The 22,173-nt window shown below is 43.8% G+C and overlaps 2 protein-coding genes across 4 annotated transcripts; both read left to right on the top strand.

Annotated features, from left to right (window-relative positions):
• The first annotated feature begins 419 nt into the window (after positions 1-419).
• Positions 420-22,107, top strand: LOC101167758 (sodium-dependent glucose transporter 1). Of its 3 annotated transcripts, none has more exons than XM_020714901.2 (5): positions 420-1,237; positions 3,195-3,363; positions 3,609-3,725; positions 4,640-5,819; positions 21,859-22,107. In XM_020714901.2, exons 1-5 carry the CDS (start codon positions 959-961, stop codon positions 21,890-21,892), a joined length of 1,779 nt encoding a protein of 592 aa, XP_020570560.2. In that variant the 5' UTR covers positions 420-958; the 3' UTR covers positions 21,893-22,107. The 3 variants fall into 3 exon arrangements, with proteins under 3 accessions (XP_020570560.2, XP_023808832.1, XP_004083572.2); XM_004083524.4 differs by lacking the exon at positions 21,859-22,107 and having other exon boundaries at positions 425-522; positions 677-1,237; positions 4,640-7,118; XM_023953064.1 differs by lacking the exon at positions 21,859-22,107 and having other exon boundaries at positions 423-1,237; positions 4,640-7,118.
• LOC101170320 (sodium-dependent glucose transporter 1-like) lies at positions 11,313-21,658 on the top strand. Its single transcript, XM_011491661.3, has 5 exons — positions 11,313-12,103; positions 14,009-14,177; positions 14,423-14,539; positions 15,277-16,333; positions 20,941-21,658. Exons 1-4 carry the CDS (start codon positions 11,810-11,812, stop codon positions 16,329-16,331), a joined length of 1,635 nt encoding a protein of 544 aa, XP_011489963.2. The 5' UTR covers positions 11,313-11,809; the 3' UTR covers positions 16,332-16,333; positions 20,941-21,658.
• Positions 22,108-22,173: the final 66 nt, after the last annotated feature.

Here is a 22,173-nt window from a genome sequence, read left to right as displayed (position 1 = left end):
CTTTTAGCTTACTGGGTTGAGTCATTGTCTTGGTCAGGACACTTAAAAAAAGTTTAAAAAAAAGAAATAAAAATACTTATTTTTACATAAATTATTTTCTCATTCCTCGATGTCCTTCAGTTAATTGGTGAGCTTATTTCAAAAAAATTCTGTAATTAAATCTATCCCAAAGGGCCCACAGAAATCAAGATATTAAATAATATAACACTGTCAAATAACTTAAATAAGATTATTGGATATTAAAATATGATAAAAATTAATATTTATGTGTAATGACATGTATTTAAAGCCTTTCTGTAGTGGTGCTAGTGCTAACATTTTGGCTGGAATTTTTAATGTAAGGAAAGCAAATTTTGACCCATTTAGCATTCCATAAGACGGTATTGCTTCCTGTTGGCCTGACCAATTTGCTTGTGGTGAATCAGAGATGAGACATAACGAAAGATGTTGTACTCTGCTGTAGATTTAAGCCCCAAGGGTTGGAATTATAACTGCAATCTGACAGCTGCGATTTTATTGGAGGTATGGTAGCTTTTTCAGCTGCTAATTTGATTTATCAAAAGAAGATTGGAATTATTAGTTTTTTTTAACTGAACATTCATTGAGATGAAGATGTGTGTGCTGAGTGGTTTATGCTGTTTCGGATAGTTTAATATGCATTTAATTTCCCCACCAGTTCCCTCAACAGTGCCCCACTAATTAACTGAGTGAGCCTCGTAGTGCATAGACGATCTTTGCAGGCCTCCTGTTAGACATTGGATTTGGATGTTGACACGTAGAGGACTTCCGCGGCCGCATCGCTCGCAGCTCCGCTTCATTCTCCCGCACCGCCGGTGTTGAAAATGGTCTGAAAACGGATGAAACCACGACCGTTGAACGTGAGGCTCCAGAACCGCAAAAAGAAGGATTTGTACGGGCATCTGCGGCAGCGTCAGGGCCGCGGCGCAGACTGACAGGTATGTCTTCCTCCGCCGAGCGAGATAGCGTCGTTAAAAAGAAGCACGTCCGATTCGCCAGCATGGGGGACGATGACGACGACGAGCAGGACGAAGACACCCTGTTCGATAAGAGGAACGACGCGGGGAGAAAGCTCAGGAGCGCTCTGAAGGCTGTCAGGAGGACGGCGAAACCGGGATGCGAGGACCGGGTGAAGGTGGTCGGTGGAGGAAACGGCGGACGGGGAACCTGCGCGCGCTGGATGGTCACGCTCGTGCTTTGTGGATCTTTCCTCGGCTTGGTAGGTATCAGAACCGAACCAGTAAGAACACAGTGCGTGGTTGGCATTAGCTTATGTATGGAAAGCCAAGATAGTAAAAAAAAATAATTCTTAAATGCATCGACTAACGTTTTTTTCTTCTTCCAGTATTTAATCAATATAAATAGAGAAATAGGTTTAAGTTTAACACAATGTTTTTAATTTGATTTATATTTAAGAAGTACTATTGCCAAGACAGCAGGGGCAGTATGTTTACATTGCATGTGCTTTTTGCCACTGTCTCAAAACTTTACCATTTAGTCGATTACCGTAACTCTTCAACTGTTTATTAACATAATTCCAGCAGATCCTGAAGTGCAGCCTGGCACCTGAATGCAACACTTTCCATTAATGAAGTATTGATGAAGTATGCAATCAACGGGAATCAGCTGATTCTGACGCAGACACAAGCGGCTTTGCACCGACACGCAACACTTTACAGCACATGCTAAGCCGCTTTTCTGCACATCAGAATCAGCTGATTTGTGTTCGTTGTGTAAATGCTCAAAGAGTTATGGTGAGCCAGAGTGTTTGTTATTTTAAGTGTCACATCTCCAGTGTTGGGCAACGTTCACACCAGGTATGTACCTTTCAGCACGCAGTACTCACACTGGACTGTTGCTATCCGATACTCGCGCACGGAAGAGGCTGGCTGAGAAATATGGAAGTGGTGCAGATCTTGGTCCAGACTTTTTCTTTCACAGCTCTAGTGTGCTATTCCAGCTCTAGTGTGCTATTCCTGCCAGACATAAAGTGCAATTATTAAAGTCTCCTTCGTGATCAATATTCAAACTGTTTGCATTTCTCCGTTTTGAAAAAGGACGCCGTCCATTCGTCACTACCGAGGCCCTGATTGGTCAAAGTTCGACGGGTTTAACTTAATCGTTCGCTGGCTGCGCGTTTTGTACGTAGAGCTCAAAAACTGAGGCGTGAGCGCGACAGAAGCCTGAGATGTGCAGATATGCATGTTTACATGAGCTTTTAAGTGGAATTGTCAGCTTGAAGGAGCTTCTGAGCCCGGTGTGAGAAGGGTTGCTGTTGCTAGTTTCACGTTTAAATGTTAGCAATGGTAAGTAACATCACATGGGCTGTTTGATTTATTATTTAAAATAATAACCACTGAGCTAAAATATGTTAAAGATTACTCAACACCTATTTACTAAGTTAAACCTGACAAATTGCATTTCAAAATCAGGCTTTTTTGGTTTCTGTGTGCTGTTGGAGTTAAGTTAGTTAGCTTATCATCCATAAACTACAATAGATGATCCTGTGGCTAGAAATAGTAAAGAGGCATACAAGCAGGTTTACTTTACCCACTGAATGATATCAGATTTTTTTTAAACCCCCCCTTACAGCCATTTTCAGTAAACCCCTCCAGTTTCCTGTACAGACAAAGATGTTCATATTTGCAAAACTTGCCAGTCAAGCTGTATCAGCTCACTGAAATCCATCTGCATACACACTCCTGGGTTTTGCCGTTTCCAAAGGGGAGGAGCCGCCGTTTAAAAAGTGTCACTGAACCTTTGAACGGCGATGTTTGACGCCGCGACAAAGTTTGGCCCAGGTACAAAAGAAATCCACATCCAAACTCTTCCATCGTATTAGTTTCCCAGTGATCTTTGGCCCACGTACTGCTAGATCAGGTGTGTTTAGTCATTCATAACCAGAATCTTCTGATCCAGTTAATCAGCAATGATTAGAGCGACGTGTTTGACCTCCAGCTACCTAGTGGTTCCACCGTGAAGTAAAACAGTTTCTGCTCGTTCATCTTGATCACATGACTCCCCAAAGTTTCAACTGAACCCAATGTTTTTGTGAAAAGTAAAGAATCTGCTACAGATAAATCCCTTCACTCTATCAAAATAAAGTTTACTTTCTTTGAAGGGAAAATCTAGGGAGAGGATCCACCTCCTTTAACCCGCCCCCCTCCTCTTTGCAGGGCATGAGCATCTCTGTTCTCGGCCCCACCTTTGAGGATCTGGCTTTGAATGTGAAGAAGAACATCAGCAACATCTCCTACATCTTCATAGGGCGCTCTGGAGGCTACATTGGTGGATCTCTCATTGGGGGGGTTCTCTTTGACTGCATGAACCCCCACCTGCTGCTGGGTATGTCCTCACGTTGAGCCGAGGTCAAATGACTGTGAGAAGGACAAATGTTGTCTGAGGAAACATTTAGAACATTCCAGACATCCTGCAGAACTCTTCTCTGTTTGTCTTAGCTCTTCCTCTATCTGCTGTTTTACCTTGAAAAAAGATCTGACTTAAAACAGGGTCACAGTGACCCGCTCTGCACAGAAGCACCGGCTGACATATAAAGACGACATTCCATGAAAGCCATTCCTCTCTTCCAGGATTTTCCATGATTCTCACTGCATTGGGAATGTATGCGATCCCGTTCTGCAAGCAGGCGGCGCTCCTCACCGCCTTCATGTCCAGCATCGGAGTATCCATGGGCGTTCTGGACACAGGTGAGACACGGCCGGGTGCAAGAGTCCAGTTGAATACTTAATACGAACAATAGTTTGAACGATTTAGTTCACATTGATCCCCTTTTCACCACATCATTCTAGTCTTTTGGACCTTGTAGTCTCTCAGTCTCAGTCTGGTCTCAAATCTTTTAGAGTCTAGTTGCAAGTCTTCCAAACTTTGTCTAGCTTTAATTATGATATTATAAGTACTTTAGTTTTGTCTAGTCTTAAATCTTTGGGTCTAGTTTTAAAGGGAACCAAATCAAGATGACTACCGACACTCTAAATTTTCTCTGATTGGAAATCTTCCAAAAGACTCAGAAACAGAGACCTCTTTTCCATTTGTCCCGCTCTTATATTTTTGTTTTTATGTCAGTAATAGTTCACCATTGTGAGCGACTTTTTTTATCACGTTTTTAATTTTGTTTTAGTTGACTAACATTGTTTGTCACGTCTTAGTTGATACATTTGACCCTGTTGGGCAATTCCAACTACTGCGTCTTTCAGGGGGAATTATTTTCTTAAACAATATCAGAACAGATAGCGGGAAAAAACCCAAAGAATGCTGGGTAGATGATTAACAGACAGACATTTTTTCTTCTTCTCTGGATTATTGGAAGTAGAATGTTTCTCCTCGTACTCTGTGGTTCACCTCCACTTCTCAAGCCTTTAACACCGGAGATGTCGGGGGGACACCCGAAAAACCCACGCTCTTCGATGGTGGTTGAAGACTTGAGAAAGTTTCTCTGCATTCACGTTGCTGTGAGATGCACCAGGGTTCACTTGCAAGCAGACCCAGAACCTTGTTTCCATCCAGAGCTGGTTTAGTCACACATGCCAGTGTGAGCGTCCTCAGACTGTCTGCTTCTATGCTGCAGTTACTTGACATCTGCTGTTTCTTCTGTTGGGGGTAGGTGGGAACGTGCTCATCCTAAACACCTGGGGGGACCAGGCCGGCCCCCACATGCAGGCTCTTCACTTCAGCTTCGCCGCAGGAGCCTTCGTGTCACCCATCATTGCAAAGCTGCTGTTTGGTTCGGACGACAAGGGAACGCAACTTCTGAACGCAACACTTCCCGTCACCAAAGCCCCCGCCCCCGAAACTGCCTTCAACCTCAAGTCCTCCCTGAAGTCCATGTGGGCCTACATAGTGATCGGCTCCTTCCTCTTCCTGGTCTCCGTCCTCTTCTTCTTACTCTACAGTCGCTGTGGCACTGTGAAGGATCAGTCTCATTCCGGGTCAGGAAAGCAGCTGGTGGCCAAACACCACCTGGCTCTGGTTTTCCTGCTCTTCCTCTTCTTCTTCGCCTATGTGGGGGCCGAGGTGGCCTACGGCTCCTTCATCTTTACCTTTGCCAAGGACTTTTCTCACATGCCTGAAGCCCAGGCCGCTGGGCTCAACTCGCTTTTTTGGGGTACGTTTGCCGCCATCCGAGGCTTTGCCATCTTCTTTGCCACCTGCATGTACCCCGGCACCATGATCCTGCTCTGCCTGCTGGGCTCCACGCTCTCATCCCTCCTGCTCTGCCTCTTCTGCAACCACAAGGTGGCACTGTGGGTGTGCACCGGCGTGTATGGGGCCTCCATGGCCACCACCTTCCCCAGCGGCATTTCGTGGTTGGAGCAGTACACCACGATCACAGGCCACACGGCGGCGGTGTTTGTGGTGGGAGCGGCGCTGGGGGAGATGGTTCTGCCGGCGCTGGTGGGCTTCCTGCTGGGGCGGTTCCCAAATCAGCCCCTGCTCATGTACCTGTCCCTGCTCACCTCCACCTTCACCGCCATCATCTTCCCCGTTATGTATAAGCTAGCCTCGGCCCCCGGCAGCCCCAGGAGGAAGCCAAGTGTTGAACGCCAAATAGAGGCGGATGACAGCGAGTACAGACAGGCGCTGTTAGACTCGGGTGACAATGAGGAGGAAGAGGAGGAACAGGAAGATGAAGCTGACCAGTGGAATGATGCTGACTTTGAGGTCATCGAGATGGATGACGCATCACCTCCCGCTGACACGGGTGGAGGCGAAGCGCTGTCCTCAGAGGGCTGTTCTGTAGGCGGAGACTCTCCAAGACACAAACTGCTGCGCTCCTTGGACAGGGAAAAGAGTGACCGAATTTACCCAGAACCACTTTGTGGGCCGGGTCCGGAACATACCATGTCTGAAGGTTTGGACTGACCGCTTCAGTGGCTCCTTTCAGAATTGAGGGTTGTTGAACTCCAGGAAGACGGTGTCCTGCTTCAGGGGCTTCTGAAAACCATCCAGATGAAGGCCCCCCAGACCTGGAGCCGGCCCCCCAGGCCTGGAGCCGGCCCCCCCTGATGTCCTGACACTGGGTGGAACCCCAACTAGAGCCAAAGGTTTTTGAAGGACACGCGGGCAGACTGTTGTGTAATGTCCTAATGGTTGATTGTCAGATGTTTAATGTGCTGTCGTGTGTTCAGATATGGCAAGCCAGAGGGTCCATAAACGCCTTTACTTTATTTTAAGCTACCGTATTAGAGGCGCAAAAAACTTAGATTTGTTTAACATTCAAAACTCAAAAAGTAAATATGTGGGCATATTTTGACATGATAAAAAACAGAACATTTTTATTTCAAATTTTAGTAATAGTTAAAACTTGTTTTTAAGTGTTTAGATGAATGAAGAGACGTCTTGTTTTTCTTGGGTATTTTAGTAAAAACTAATTCTGAGTTGCACTGAAGGTTTTGATTTAACAGTTAAAAAGGTCTGGATTAAAAGTTAAAAAGATCTGGATTTACACAATTATTCTACAAATGTTTTCTGATGGTTTGGAAAGTGAAAAACCAAACTGCATGGAAAAGTCAAGTTTCTCTAAAGATGAATATAGAAACTCTAACAATGTTATTCTGGTCTTTAGAAATGAAGGACTGTAAATGCTGTTCATTCTATAATGCACCAAAAAATCTCTGAAGGAAGTTTGCTGCTACTCTGTTATTGTGTTTATTGTTTCTGATTAGTAAACATTAATAAACAAGCCCTGCAATGCCCCCCCACCCCCCACTATTTAGCTCTATGGGGCTAAATCAGTTGCTTATGACGATCATCATTAGCTGTTTGGTGGAAGGCACAATTTCCCAGCCATCAAATGCTGTTCAGTTCTCTGATTTGAAGTTAGATTTACTACAATAATACCTCGTCGGTAAATTAAAATATGATCTTTACCTCTCCATGTGATTTACTGTAGAACACGGAATGCACTTTGACTGTCACCGTCTGCACTGAAGACTTTTTGACTGCACTGGCTTGCCATATCTGAACCCCACGTGTCGTGACTGTAAATCATGTCTAAACTTACAGGTAGCAAGATGAACTTTTTATTCTGAATGTTGTAACCTTCAGCCAGATTACTGTTCATTAAATTCTTCAAAACTACACTCCTTTAACGTTTGGATTCATGCAAACACAAACTCACATGTATGAAGCTTTTACAGCCCGAATAGTTTTATCTCTTGTGCTATCCTAGGCATTTTAGCGTTGGGAGTTGGGTCATCTAGACCCACTAGACAGTGCGCTAAACCTTTTTTCTTCAATGATTTGTGATCTTCACTGGTGTCCATGGATTACATGAAATTTTTCCACCTTTATCCACCTTTGTCATGGTAGGGAGAACACATCCATGGAAGGGTGGGGTCATCTAGGACAGCACAAGGGTTAAACAGATTTGTAACCAGTAGGTTCTTTGAGTTGCTGTTACCTTGGTATCAGCTGGAACCAGTCGGTCTTTTCTCTGACATCAAGGCATTTCCACCCACAGAACTGCCGCTCGCTGGATTTTTGTCTCTCATAAAACCATTCTCTGTGAACTCTAGAGATGGTTGTGGGTGAAAATCCCAGTAGATCAGCAGTTTCTGAAACACTCAGATCAGCCCGTCTGGCACCAACATCCATGCCACGTTCAAAGTCACTTCAATCACTATTATTCCCCCATTCTGATGCTCGGTTTGAACTGCAGCAGATCGTCTCGACCATGTCTACAGGCCTAAATGCACTGAGATGCTGCCATCTGATTGGATGAATAGAAATTTACATTAACAAGCAGTTAGACTTTGAATAAGGGAAACAACTGAATACTTGACATTTTTATTTTCAGTCTGACACCTTCACCCACAGCATCATCCATTAAAAACCACCAAAAACACTTGAATTTGTACATTTATACAAACACACACATGCTGCGCACATCTGAGAGGAGCTGAGGGTTTTGTCTCCGCCTGCTTTCAGAACAGTTAGATACTAAACCACAATGAAATAACGGACTCTGCGTAGAATAAATTATTAAGAGTATTGCAACAGTCCCACAGTTATAAAACAAACGGATGATTCTGGACAATCATCAGCTCCATGAAAGTTAGAGGAAAAGGGCACCCTTTGAACAGAATGCATTAAACATCAGCCTGTGTTCACAACTATCAGGCTGATCTGTACAGGACCACAGTGTGCATTTACGAGTGCATTTTGGTTCAATAAAGTTGGGAAAAAGAAACAAAAACGAGCGCGTTTCGTCACACTGATCAAAGTGACAAGAGAACTCCATGCCAAAGAGACTTTATCCATCAGGCGCTGAAAAAACATGAAGAACTTCAACATCAATCCCAAGGTAAGTTTGGAGGATGTTGGGGCCGTATTTTCACATTATCCAGCCTTTCTGCGCAGATTTACGTTAAAATTTAGTAAATACTAATCAATCCGAGCGAGGTCAAGTTTGCACAAACGACACCGTTGTCGTCGTAATTTCCAATGGAAAACTCGAAAATAATTCTGATACCCAAGTTGCCAGGATGAGGTCGGACATGATGACCTTCATAAACGGCGGAGAGTAGAGTAAATAATGATAACGGGATGATGGCTGATAAATGTTTAAACTCACGCTATCGTATTGTTTAATTGTTTTGCTAACACATATTTAGTGCGTTCTGCATTTTCCGGTTTGTCAGTATAGAAACAGAAACTGCTGTTTATCTGTTCTAGACAGTCAGTTAGTCTGACTTTTTCAACAATGTGTCTTAAAATCTTGCATTGACATGAATTATGGCGAACACTAATTTTAAAATTCTGAACATACAAAATATTAAATAAAGACGTATAAATGCTTATATTTCCACTTATACTCAAATTATTGTTCACATTTATCATTTATAAATGGGTACATTTATTTCTTATTTGTATTTTGCAGTTTTGGTTTTGGTTTTACATAATGATGATGAAGAAGTAGAAGAAGAAGAAAAAAGGTTTGGCGCACTGTCTAGTGCAGGGGTCTCAAACTCAAATTGCCTGGGGGCCACTGAAGGCGGGGTCTAGCTGAGAGAGGGCCGCAACTTCAAGACACACACACACGCAACCTGTGAGTGTCTGAGAGCCAGTAAATTTGAATGGAACATGTACTATTAACTACACTCTATTATTAACTGTTTTTATGTACAAAATGTACTCAAAAAACTCAAATAAGATACGTAAATAAAAAAAAAAAATCGGTAATACATTTCTGTTCATTCAGTCTTCTGTATTTCTAATTTAAATATCCCTATCAACACAGTTCAGTAAACACTGTTGAATTATAACTATTAAACACATAAGAAGACTCTAATTCTACAGTTCTGTAAATCCATCAATGGTTCTTCTGAACACGGCTTCTCTTGTCTTTTTACTGCTGGACACTTGGCAGCACTTCCTCCCAAACAGCTGGGACCCTCAGTGTGGATGAAGATGATTGTCAGGAAATCTAGACTGAACTTGGACTTATTGAAATTTAAGGTTGAGAAGTCAGAGAGGATATGGTCCATATTTTGAATCTGTGTTGAATGGTTTTTTTTTAGGTTTACCTTTTAAAACACAAATGAGTAAAGGAGAAACAAAATTCTGTTACCATTTTTGGATTTTCTTTCTTATGACTTTTTGCACATTTAAACCCCGGCCACAAGTTAATGTAGAGAAGCCGGTCAGCCACTCCTATATTTTCATAAAAAAATTGATGGAAATTCATGTTGGGGACACCAAATATGTGCAGCCAAGATGCACAATAAGCGAGTTTGAGATCACCCAGGTGGACGAAACGCTCCGCAGATTATCTGATGTGAGACATATATTTTTGTTTTTGCTCCAACATCACCTGTCAATCATCACAAAAATATCACCAGAAAGGGGCGGGAGCAGCAAGGCCCCAACCTGAGCGAACGCAGCTGGAAACCTAGTACTGCACTGACTGCAAACCGCAAATGACTACAAAACAATGCATTATGGGAAATGTGTCCTGACGGTTTTTGTAGTCAGTGATCAATTAAAATAATTTAAAATACCTATTGATTAAGAAAAGGCTACATACATTACAAAACATTAAAATAAATATTAAAGATATAATATCACAGATCACACTAAGGGGGAGAGGCACATTAAAACTAAATTGCATTAGAACAACTCCAACTTCCTGTTCTCCTTCAGTCTCGCTGCAGCTTCGCCTCCGTTTCACCCCCCCCCCCTGCGGATCCAGGCGCAGCGCTGGTTCATCTCACGTCTATCGTTGCATTTTCCCCACGTATTTTCAGTGTGTCTGAGACTACATCGTATTTTCGCTCGCGCGTGATTAATGTTAAAGCCCCTTTAGCTGTCACGCATGTAGGTGTGGGACATCTATTCTCTGCAGTGACCCATCTCCTCCTGCCTGAGCGGAGAGACCCGTGTTGGGAATAATACGCCGCGCGCGCGTAACCGTACCCATAACCATAACCATAACTTCAGCCCTCCTCCGGGTCTGTGCGACCCAGAGAAAAGTTCAGCACTGACTGCATGTGTTTAGATACGTTCCAAAAAATAAAGTGAGGAACTCCTTAAATGTGGTCCAGGGAGTGGGCGGTCAGGTTACATGAATTAAATGTTCTCCTGCTTTCAAGCCCGGTCAATGTCCCGCCCCCAAGAGTCATATACCCCACTGTGATTGGTTGGTTCTTCAGCTCGGCGCACAAAACTGAAAAGATGTCATTCATACAAACTGGTGGGCCGCATTACCATTGAACTTTCATATTAAAGCGGGGGCCGCAAAATATCATCTTGGGGGCTGCAAATAGCCCGCGGGCCGCGAGTTTGAGACCCCTGGTCTAGTGGGTCTAGATGACCCAACTCCCAATGTTAAAATGCCTAGGATAGCTGCAGGGTTACAAAAAAGGTTAAAAAAAAAGAAAGAAATAAAAACACTTATTTTTACATAAATTATTTTCTCATTCCTGGATGTCCTTCAGTTAATTGGTGAGTTTTTATTTCAAAAGATTTCTGTAAATTAATCTAATCTATCCCAAAACTCCCACAGAAATCAATATATTAAATAGTATAACACTGTCAAATAACTTTGGGAGATTATTGGATATTAAAATATGATAAATATATTTATGTGTAACGACATGTATTTAAAGCCTTTCTGTAGTGGTGCTAGTGCTAACATTTTGGCTGGAATTGTAAATGTAAGGAAAGCAAATTTTGACCCATTTAGCATTCCATAAGACGGTTTTACTTCCTGTTGCACTAAACAATTTGCTTGTGGTAAATCAGAGATGAGAAATAACGACAGATGCTGTACTCTGCTGTAGATTTAAGCCCCAAGGGTTGGAATTATAACTGCAATCTGACAGCTGCGATTTTATTGGAGGTATGGTAGCTTTTTCAGCTGCTAATTTGATTTATCAAAAGAAGATCGGAATCAATAGGTTTTTTAACTGAACATATACGTTGAGATGAAGATGTGTGTGCTGAGTGGTTTATGCTGTCTCGGATAGTTTAATATGCATTTAATTTCCCCACCAGTTCCCTCAACAGTGCCCCACTAATTAACTGAGTGAGCCTCGTAGTGCATAGACGATCTTTGCAGGCCTACTGTTAAGACATTGGACGTTGACCCGTAGAGGACTTCGGCGGCATTATCGCTCGCAGCTCCGCTTCATTCTCCCGCACCGCCGGTGTTGAAAATGGTCTGAAAACGGATGAAACCACGAGCGATTAACGTGAGGCTCCAGAACCGCATAAAGAAGGATTCGTACTGGCATCTACGGCAGCATCAGGGCCGCGGCGCATACTGACAGATATGTCTTCCTCCGCCGAGCGAGATAGCGTCGTCAAAAAGACGCACGTCCGATTCGCCAGCAAGGGGGACGATGAGGACGATGAGCAGGACGAAGACACCCTGTTCGATAAGAGGAACGACGCGGGGAGAAAGCTCAGGAGCGCCCTGATACCGAAACCGGGATGCGAAGACCGGGTGAAGGTGGTCGGTGGAGGAAACGGCGGACGAGGAAACGGCGGACGGGGAAACGGCGGACGGGGAACCTGCGCGCGCTGGGTGGTCACGCTTGTGCTTTGTGGGTCTTCCCTGGGCTTGGTAAGTATCAGAACCGAACCAGTAAGAACACAGTGAATGCGTGGTTTGGCAGTAGCTCAGGTATGGAGAGCCAACATAGTAAAAAAATAATTCTTTAATGCATCGACTAACGTTTTTTTTTTTCTTCTTCCAGTATTTAATCAATATAAATAGAGAAATAGGTTTAGGTTTTACACAATGTTTTAATTTGATTTATATTTAAGAAGTACTCTTGCCAAGACAGCAGGGGCAGTATGTTTACATTGCATGTGCTTTTTGCCACTGTCTCAAAACTTTACCATTTAGTCGATTACCGTAACTCTTCAACTATTTATTAACATAATTCCAGCAGATCCTGAAGTGCAGCCTGGCACCTGAATGCAACACTTTCCATTAATAAAGTATTGATGAAGTATATGCAATCAAATGGAATCAGCTGATTCTGACGCAGACACAATTGGCTTTGCACCGTCACGCAACACTTTACAGTACATTCTAAGCTGCTTTTCTGCACATCAGAATCAGCTGATTTGTGTTCGTTGTGTAAATGCTCAAAGAGTTATGGTGAGCCAGAGTGTTTGTTATTTTAAGTGTCACATCTCCAGTGTTGGGCAACGTTCACACCAGGTATGTACCTTTCAGCATGCGGTACTCACACTGGACTGTTGCTACCCGATACTCGCGCCGGAAGAGGCTGGCTGGGAAATATCGAAGCGGTGCAGATTTTGCTCCAGACTTTTTCTTTCACAGCTCTAGTGTGCTATTCCTGCCAGACATAAAGTGCAATTATTAAAGTCTCCTTCGTGATCAATTTTCAAACTGTTTGTATTTCCCCGTTTCAAAAAAGGACGCCGCCCATTCGTCACTACCGAGGCCCTGATTGGTCAAAGTTCGACAGGTTTAACTTTTCACGTTCGTTCGCTGGCTGCGCGTTTTGTAGGTAGAGCTCAAAAACTGAGATGTGCAGATATGCATGTTTACATGAGCTTTTAAGTGGAATTATCTGCTTGAAGGAGCTTCTGGGCCCGGTGTGAGAAGGGTTGCTGTTGCTAGTTTTCACGTTTAAATGTTAGCGATGCTAACATCACATGAGCTGTTTGATTTATTATTTAAAATAATAATCACTGAGCTAAAACATGTTAAAGATTAATCAACACTTATTTGCTAAGTTAAACCTGACAAATTGCACATAAAAATCAGGCTGTTTTGGTTTCTGTGTGCTGTTGGAGTTAAGTTAGTTAGCATATCATCCATAAACTACAATAGATGATCCTGTGGCTAGAAATAGTAAAGAGGCATACAAGCAGGTTTACTTTACCCATTGAATGATATCAGATTTTTTTTAAACCCCCCCTTACAGCCATTTTCAGTAAACACTCCAGTTTCCTGTACAGACAGGATGTTCATATTTGCAAAACCTGCCAGTCAAGCTGTATCAGCTCACTGAAATCCATCTGCATACACACTCCTGGGTTTTGGCGTTTCCAAAGGGGAGGAGCCGCCGTTTAAAAAGTGTCACTGAACCTTTGAACGGCGATGCTTGACGCCGCGACAAAGTTTGGCCCTGGGACAAAACTCTTCCATCGTATTAGTTTCCCAGTGATCTTTGGCCCACGTACTGCTAGATCAGGTGTGTTTAGTCATTCATAACCAGAATCATCTGATCCAGTTAATCAGCAATGATTAGAGCGGCGTGTTTGACCTCCAGCTACCTAGTGGTTCCACCGTGAAGTAAAACAGTTTCTGCTCGTTCATCTTGATCACATGACTCCCCAAAGTTTCAACTGAACCCAACGGTTTTGTAAAAAGTAAAGAATCTGCTACAGATAAATCCCTTCACGCTATCAAAATAGAGTTTACTTTCTTTGAAGGGAAAATCTAGGGAGAGGATCCACCTCCTTTAACCTGCCCCCCTCCTCTTTGCAGGGCATGAGCATCTCTGTTCTCGGCCCCACCTTTGAGGATCTGGCTTTGAATGTGAAGAAGGACATCAGCAACATCTCCTACATCTTCATAGGGCGCTCTGGAGGCTACATTGGTGGATCTCTCATTGGGGGGGTTCTCTTTGACTGCATGAACCCCCACCTGCTGCTGGGTATGTCCTCACGTTGAGCCGAGGTCAAATGACTGTGAGAAGGACAAATGTTGTCTGAGGAAACATTTAGAACATTCCAGACATCCTGCAGAACTCTTCTCTGTTTGTCTTAGCTCTTCCTCTATCTGCTGTTTTACCTTGAAAAAACATCTGACCTAAAACAGGGTCACAGTGACCCGCTCTGCACAGAAGCACCGGCTGACAGATAAAGACGACATTCCATGAAAGCCATTCCTCTCTTCCAGGATTTTCCACGATTCTCACAGCATTCGGAATGTATGCAATCCCGTTCTGCCAGCAGGCCGCGCTCCTCACCGCCTTCATGTCCAGCATCGGAGTATCCATGGGCGTTCTGGACACAGGTGAGACACGGCCGGGTGCAAGAGTCCAGTTGAATACTTTGTACCTGCAATAGTTAAAAGATTTATCTTCGTTTTGTTCACATTGATCCCCTTTTTACCACATCATTCTAGTCTTACAGACCCTGTAGTTTCTCAGTCTCAATCTGGTCTCAAATCTTTTAGAGTCTGGTTGCAAGTCTTCCATTCTTTGTCTAGCTTTAGTTGACTAGATATTATAAGAACATTTGACCCTGTTGGGCAATTCCAACTGCTACGTCTTTGAGGGGCAATTATTTTCTTAAACAAAATCAGAACAGAGGGGAAAACCCAAAGAATGCTAAGTAGATGATAACAGAGACATTTTTTCTTCTTCTCTGGATTATTGGACATAGCAGTAGAATGTTTTTCCTCGTGCTCTGTAGTTCACCCCCACTTCTCAACCCTTTAACACCGGAGATGTCAGGGGGGACACCCGAAAAACCCACGCTCTACGATGCACCGTAACCTTTCAGAAGAATTGGAGAGTTCTGGTCGGAAGAATGTAAACACCGGAGCTAAAGCTCTGGTGTTGAAGACTTGAGAAAGTTTCTCTGCATTCACGTTGCTGTGAGATGCACCAGGGTTCAGTTGCAAGCAGACCCAGAACCTTGTTTCCATCCAGAGCTGGTTTAGTCACACATGCCAGTGTGAGCGTCCTCAGACTGTCTGCTTCTATGCTGCAGTTACTTGACATCTGCTGTTTCTTCTGTTGGGGGTAGGTGGGAACGTGCTCATCCTAAACACCTGGGGGGACCAGGCCGGCCCCCACATGCAGGCTCTTCACTTCAGCTTCGCCGCAGGAGCCTTCGTGTCACCCGTCATCGCAAAGCTGCTGTTTGGTTCGGACGAGAAGGGAACGCAGCTTCTGAACGCAACACTTCCCGTCACCAAAGCCCCCGCCCCCGAAACTGCCTTCAACCTCAAGTCCTCCCTGAAGTCCATGTGGGCCTACATAGTGATCGGCTCCTTCCTCTTCCTGGTCTCCGTCCTCTTCTTCTTACTCTACAGTCGCTGTGGCACTGTGAAGGATCAGTCTCATTCCGGGTCAGGAAAGCAGCTGGTGGCCAAACACCACCTGGCTCTGGTTTTCCTGCTCTTCCTCTTCTTCTTCGCCTATGTGGGGGCCGAGGTGGCCTACGGCTCCTTCATCTTTACCTTTGCCAAGGACTTTTCTCACATGCCTGAAGCCCAGGCCGCTGGGCTCAACTCGCTCTTTTGGGGTACGTTTGCCGCCACCCGAGGCTTTGCCATCTTCTTTGCCACCTGCATGTACCCCGGCACCATGATCCTGCTCTGCCTGCTGGGCTCCACGCTCTCATCCCTCCTGCTCTGCCTCTTCTGCAACCACAAGGTGGCACTGTGGGTGTGCACTGGCGTGTATGGGGCCTCCATGGCCACCACCTTCCCCAGCGGCATTTCGTGGTTGGAGCAGTACACCACGATCACAGGCCACACGGCGGCGGTGTTTGTGGTGGGAGCGGCGCTGGGGGAGATGGTTCTGCCGGCGCTGGTGGGCTTCCTGCAGGGGCGGTTCCCAAATCAGCCCCTGCTCATGTACCTGTCCCTGCTCACCTCCACCTTCACCGCCATCATCTTCCCCGTTATGTATAAGCTAGCCTCGGCCCCCGGCAGCCCCAGGAGGAAGCCAAGCGTTGAACGCCAAATAGAGGCGGATGACAGCGAGTACTGTAGGAAAGAATCTTTCCGCTTTTCAGATTTTTCCATCCATGCGTGTTCAATTGTCGGGAGCAGACCACGGATTCAACCGGATTAAAAATACACAAGCTTGGACCTGGCCTCCTATGGACTTCTCAATAAGCCTAGTAATTAGAGATTTGATACATAGAATACAACAGAACGGCTGCAAAAGAGCTTGGGGTGCCCACCCATAGGTACCTTCTCCCCAAGATGATTCTGCTGTGGTTTTAAATATTGGTTAGGGTTAGGGTCAGGAACTTTAAAAATAAACAAAAATAACCAAAAACAATAACAGAAAAACAATAACAAAACACAATGAGACAAGAATCAAGTTACGCATGCGCAGGGGAGAGCAGCAAATGTGATGGAAAAGTCCATTGTGTTTCTTTTCTCAAAGGTCTGCGTCTCCTCGTGCTATGATTATTAAATGGGAGGATACAAATTCAAGACAAAGAGAAAAGTTCATTAAGGACAGTCGTATAACTTCCTTATCAACCCAGGACAGTGTGGTAAAACCTCCTCATCCTTGCTGAGGATGAGAGAACCAGATGAACACACACACACACAGCTGTCTAAAAAGTGAAAAAGGTCAATCTGAGTTACCATTTAAACATCCTTTCTAAACAAATACATTTAAACGATGATGATAATAATGTCCACCACCCTCTCTTGGACTGGGGAACCCCCAGGCCACCAGTGGAGGGAAACATTGCAGAGTTAAACAGAGATAATGCATAAACTCATAAAACCAGATAAATTGAAAGTAAAAATATAAATTGATTATAAAATTAGGAAAACAACAAAACAGTTCTATGCTCCGTTAAGAGTAACAGGCGTCCTGTCCACGCTCCTGTGAAAGGCAAGATCTCAACATACATTCGGAAACACAACCCTGAGATAGCAAAACATCCTGCAGAAGAGACTTCAAAAAGTGATTGAAAATGCCAAGAGAATTTTAAATCCTTCTGGAAAGTGTGCATACTGCAAGCGGAAAACCTTTATACTGAATTGCAAATAGATGTCTGCTATGTTCATGTAATGGAATGCAAAAGAAAGCATTTGCTAAATCAATGGCAGTAAACCACACACATTGTTGGGTTTAAGTTGACAGCATGCGATGTGGGTCAGGCACAGGGAGGACTGGAGTAAACTGTACCTCACATACCATTAGCAGTCTTCCCTGGTCATGAGGCTCGGCAACTCGGACCTCTGTCTAAGCGGGAAGTTAAAAATAAGACTGGTAAAATTGTGCTTTTTCAAATGTTCACTTTTATCCCTCCACTAAAATGTACAGGATAACTTTGCCTTCAACGAACAAACTCCTCATTGTCAGACATCACGGCAGAGAGCAGACGGATCACGAAGATGCAGAGGTGATGTTAAAAACGCTCTCTGATGCTTCATGGTCCACAGGTTCTTTTGATGTTTGTTCATGCTCCACCGTTCCCCCGGTGGAGATTCAGGTAACTGCAGGAGCACAGGTTTTTAGGTCTCAGTACCGCTGGGTAAAGGATGCAGATGAGGGGATAAAGGAAACTCAGTTTGGTTTGTGGAACTCGTGGTATACTCCCTTGAGACCAGTTTTAAAAGCAGATAGTAAAACATATCGCATGGCACATGATTTAAGGGCTGTCAGTGAAGTAACCATGACCACGCTCAATAATTACGACGCTCGCCATTAATTTACCACAAATTAGATCGCAAACTCTTCAGATTTGTTCGTGAAAGTGTAGCATATTCCACCAATTTGGGTCTATCCGTCACGCTGACCACGTGGTACGAATACAGCCAATCAGAGCCGTCGACGCATTCGAAAGCAACTAAAACATCCCGTCATTGGCTAATTCGACCGGGAAGACGAAAACAAGATGGCCACGTCCGTAGAGAAAACAATCCACACAGAAACATGGAAAATGAAGCCAAAATTCGCTGATTTCAAACAATTTTTCATCCCATACTTTCCAAAATTTCATGCATTCATTCCATTCATAAGCCGTCTAGTCTCCAAAATCTCATACATTCATTCCATTCATCAGCAATCACGTATGTATTGTCATCATAGTCAGTCGTCAAGTCATGTTTTTGTCGTTGTCCGGACAAAATGCACAATTTTACTCATTTTTCTGTCAAATTCACCTTTCATGTTCATTTTGAATCCTTTACTGGTCACTCTCCGTCTAAAAAATAGTTTAGAGCTCTTTCATTTTTCCAAATAATCCTTCGCGCAGAATTAGTTCCTATGTAACACTGTTTTTCGTCCGCCTTTAGGCGTCTCAGGCCCAAACAGACGCATAACCCTCTGTATCTGAACGCTTCGTTCAAGGACGACAGGTGAACCTAGTAACCTCTATTTCTTCTTCTGTTTTCGCACATTTAAATGTCGCAGGCTTACAGTCACAACCCTCCGAATTCTTGGACTTCCTGTCCAAAGAAATCGGGTGAACCTATCATACTACCCCACGGGGTACACTACTACGCCATCCACACACTCGAATTCTCCTTTAATTTGAGTTATTCACTAATTGAATAACGTTCTCAATATGCAGAATTTACAACAGGTTCTGCTTACCATTTGTCTTTGAGGTACCTCAGGAGAACTCTAACACGTGGAGGGGCGGTCCCAGTGGCGGTTCTACCCTGAATTACTCCCCGGGCGAGACCCTCCCCCGGCGCCCCCCCCCCCCCCCCATAGTCACAACAGAACTTTGTTTGTCTTTGTCAACTGACATGTTATATTGTCATTGAAATTAAGAAGTGGATACAAAAGATGTCAGAATTCTGAACAGCATTATAATAGTTATCAGAACACAAAAAATAAAAGACCATAAGCATGGCAAAAATACAGTTAGCTAAGAAATATTAAATCAATATTAAATAAATAATATAAAATAAATATTTTAAAAACATTTATGAATTGGAAATTTAAATTGTCATGTTCTATATCGATCTCTACTTCAGAGAAGAAAAATTAGCTCATATTTTCCGTCTTCAATCCTTTGATTGGAAAATTTTCAGTTATGACCTGTTGAATTATGTTTTGTCCCCATAGATTTGCAGTAAATGGTAAATATTCATTTTTAAAACTACCTTCAGATTTATGGAAATTCTATTGGCTAAAAATATAATCCCACATTTGTAAAACAAATAAAAAATAAACTTCATATGCAGGCTCAAAATTAACCCCTAAATCCCCAGTTAAATGTCAAAAAAACATTGGGAAAACGTTTAGGCTGCCACAAACGATTATTAAATTTAAGACCAATCTCAAATTATTTGCCCCATTAGCATCTTATGGCAGCAGCAGCATGCTGTGTAACCATCACAGCTTTTTTAACATTATGAACTAGTATACAACAGCAAAACCCAACAAAACCTTTGTGTTACAGCAGAGCAGACAGACACATGAATCATAACTAATGTTACAAGTTAAGGCAGAGCAAATTTTTAAGAATAAAATCTAAAAAAAAAAAAAAAAATGACGCTATTTGCAACATTTGGGCCTACTTCAGTGTTGGTCATCGACCAAAATAAAGTTTTCATCGGCAACATTGTTGTAGGGCAGGTAGCATTAGAATTTAGAAAGAACATGCATCAAGCTGTGAGGACTTACCCTTTTCTTTATCTCTTTTTTCCTCTTCTTCTTTTCTTTTCTTTCTAAATTGGGCACCAGATGGCTTTGACCTTTTTTTCTCCATATTTTAGATGTTTTTGGCGTTTGTTTGGCATAAATGTCCTCACGTCACGAAGAAGACATCAAGTCCGTCGACTGAACCAACTGTCACCTTAGTGACAGCATTGTTTTGTGTTGCCATTTTTTCATTTGGGCATTTAACACAAAATTAACCCAAAAAAAGCAGAATATATTTTCTATACCTTTATTAAAGTGTAGGTTATAGAATGTCACCTTATGACTGACTTATAAAAAGGTTTTATGAAGTAGATTCAAACCCCCGCCCTTGTCCCCACCTAGCCACTTAATTTGGAAGCGTCCCACAATTGAACTGATTCCCCGCAGCCCCCCCCCCCTTTCTTCACACATTTCCAGCAGGAGCGCGTGCAGCTATAGCCAGGGGCGCTGATTCGCTACATGACGGCGCAGTCGCAGTTTTTACTTTTATTTTTTTCATCAAGCCCGCGACCGTCGCCTCCCCTGAAAGATGAGCCCGCCAGGTTTTGCGCATGCGCAAACGCGGTGGTGCTCCGTGCTCCCCCCGCGCCCCCTCCCTTCTTCTTCACACACATTTGTGTCTACTTCTCAAAGACAGGAGAGCGCACAGCTGCGGGGCGAGGGCGGCGGCGCGGCCAGGTTCAGGCTGTTACAAACTCACAAACTGTGACATAAGTTAACCAATAGTGGTGCATATAATATTTTACAAGGGCTGAGCCGCCGGTGCCGCCCCCCTTCAGTTTTCCGCCCCAGGCCACCGCCCGGACGGCCCGTGCCTAGAACCGCTACTGGGCGGTCCCCTGACTTTACGCCGAAAGTCTCAGGAATCTCATAAAATACGTCACTATAATCCGGTCCGTTCGATCCGCGTTCGGTTCCATTCGGTTCCGCTCCCTGACATCACGTCGGGGTCACCAAAATTGTAGGAAAGAATCTTTCCGCTTTTCAGATCTTTCCATCCATGCGTGTTCAATTGTCGGGAGAGGTAAAACAGACCACGGATTCAACCGGATTAAAAATACACAAAGTTTATTGCCATAACAAATAGTTCTAACACAGATTAAAACACATTGTTGCAGATATCTGGATTCTCAAGTTAAAAGGCCTACAGACGCATAAGTTACATGCGAATTACTCGTAGGTGTTCTTGAGAACAATAGAATACTTCCAAAATAGTCCTTTTAACATGTGTGTTGAAACTCCTCCTTCAGGAAACATCGTGGCGGCCGAATCTCCGCCCCTGGTTGCTCTGATTCGTCATATAGCCCGCCTGCTCTCACCGGCCAATAGATGGAATAGCAGCCTCTGGATTTGCTCCTCTCTGTCGTCGGACCAGATAGGAAGGTGCACCCGGTGCACCCATGAAAAGATTCCCTATTAGGGCCTAATAAATCCTTCCCAGATAACCGAAGACTCCATCACAGACATTAGGGCAGAGGTTAGCTCCAACCTCCACATGAGAACACGAATCTGAACACTTTCCCAGGGATAAGACCTTCAACCCAGATGGTAGAAATGCAGTCCATGGCATATTTATGGGGTCTTTGCAAAACTCCTAGATTTGCACAAAGAACATTCTATTTCTTTCACAGGGGTGTGCAGGAGAAAAGTTTGCCGCTGAAGTCATAAAGAAAAAAGAAATTTCACAGGAGAATAAGTCTTGAGAGTTCAAAATGAGTTCACTTCACACTTAAGATTAAGCTGCAATCTAATAAAGTATAAGATACAAAAACATACATTTCTACAGTACACAGGCGCTGATAGACTCGGGAGGAGGAGGAACAGGAGGATGAAGCTGACCAATGGAATGATGCTGACTTTGAGGTCATCGATATAGATGACGCATCACCTCCCGCTGACACGGGTGGAGGCGAAGTGCTGTCCTCAGAGGGCTGTTCTGTAGGCGGAGACACAAACTGCTGCGCTCCTTGGACAGAGAAAAGACGGTGTCCTCCTTGAGGGGTTTCTGAAAACCATCCAGATGAAGGCCCTCCAGGCCTGGAGCCGGCCCCCCCTGATGTCCTGACACTGAGTGGAACCCCAACTAGAGCCAAAGGTTTTTGAAGGACACACGGGCAAACTGTTGTGTAATGTCCTAATGGTTGATTGTCAGATGATAAATCTGCTGTTGTGTGTTCAGATATGGCAAGCCAGAGGGTCCATAAACGCTTTTACTTTATTTTAAGTGATTAGTTGTACTCATGGATTACATGAGTGGGGTCATCTAAGATAGCACAAGGGTTTTAACCCT

This window comes from Oryzias latipes, chromosome 24 (genome assembly GCF_002234675.1).
Source record: "Oryzias latipes chromosome 24, ASM223467v1".
NCBI lineage: Eukaryota > Metazoa > Chordata > Actinopteri > Beloniformes > Adrianichthyidae > Oryzias > Oryzias latipes.
This window is presented reverse-complemented; position numbering and strand designations above follow the sequence as displayed.

Excerpts from the sequence above, each read along its gene's own strand:
- LOC101167758 (XM_023953064.1), top strand. The coding sequence starts at position 959 with ATGTCTTCCTCCGCCGAGCGAGATAGCGTCGTTAAAAAGAAGCACGTC. Across the intron at positions 1,238-3,194 it reads GTGGATCTTTCCTCGGCTTG|GGCATGAGCATCTCTGTTCT; the intron begins GTAGGTATCAGA and ends TCCTCTTTGCAG. Across the intron at positions 3,726-4,639 it reads CATGGGCGTTCTGGACACAG|GTGGGAACGTGCTCATCCTA; the intron begins GTGAGACACGGC and ends TGTTGGGGGTAG.
- LOC101170320 (XM_011491661.3), top strand. The coding sequence starts at position 11,810 with ATGTCTTCCTCCGCCGAGCGAGATAGCGTCGTCAAAAAGACGCACGTC. Across the intron at positions 14,178-14,422 it reads GAACCCCCACCTGCTGCTGG|GATTTTCCACGATTCTCACA; the intron begins GTATGTCCTCAC and ends CCTCTCTTCCAG. Across the intron at positions 14,540-15,276 it reads CATGGGCGTTCTGGACACAG|GTGGGAACGTGCTCATCCTA; the intron begins GTGAGACACGGC and ends TGTTGGGGGTAG.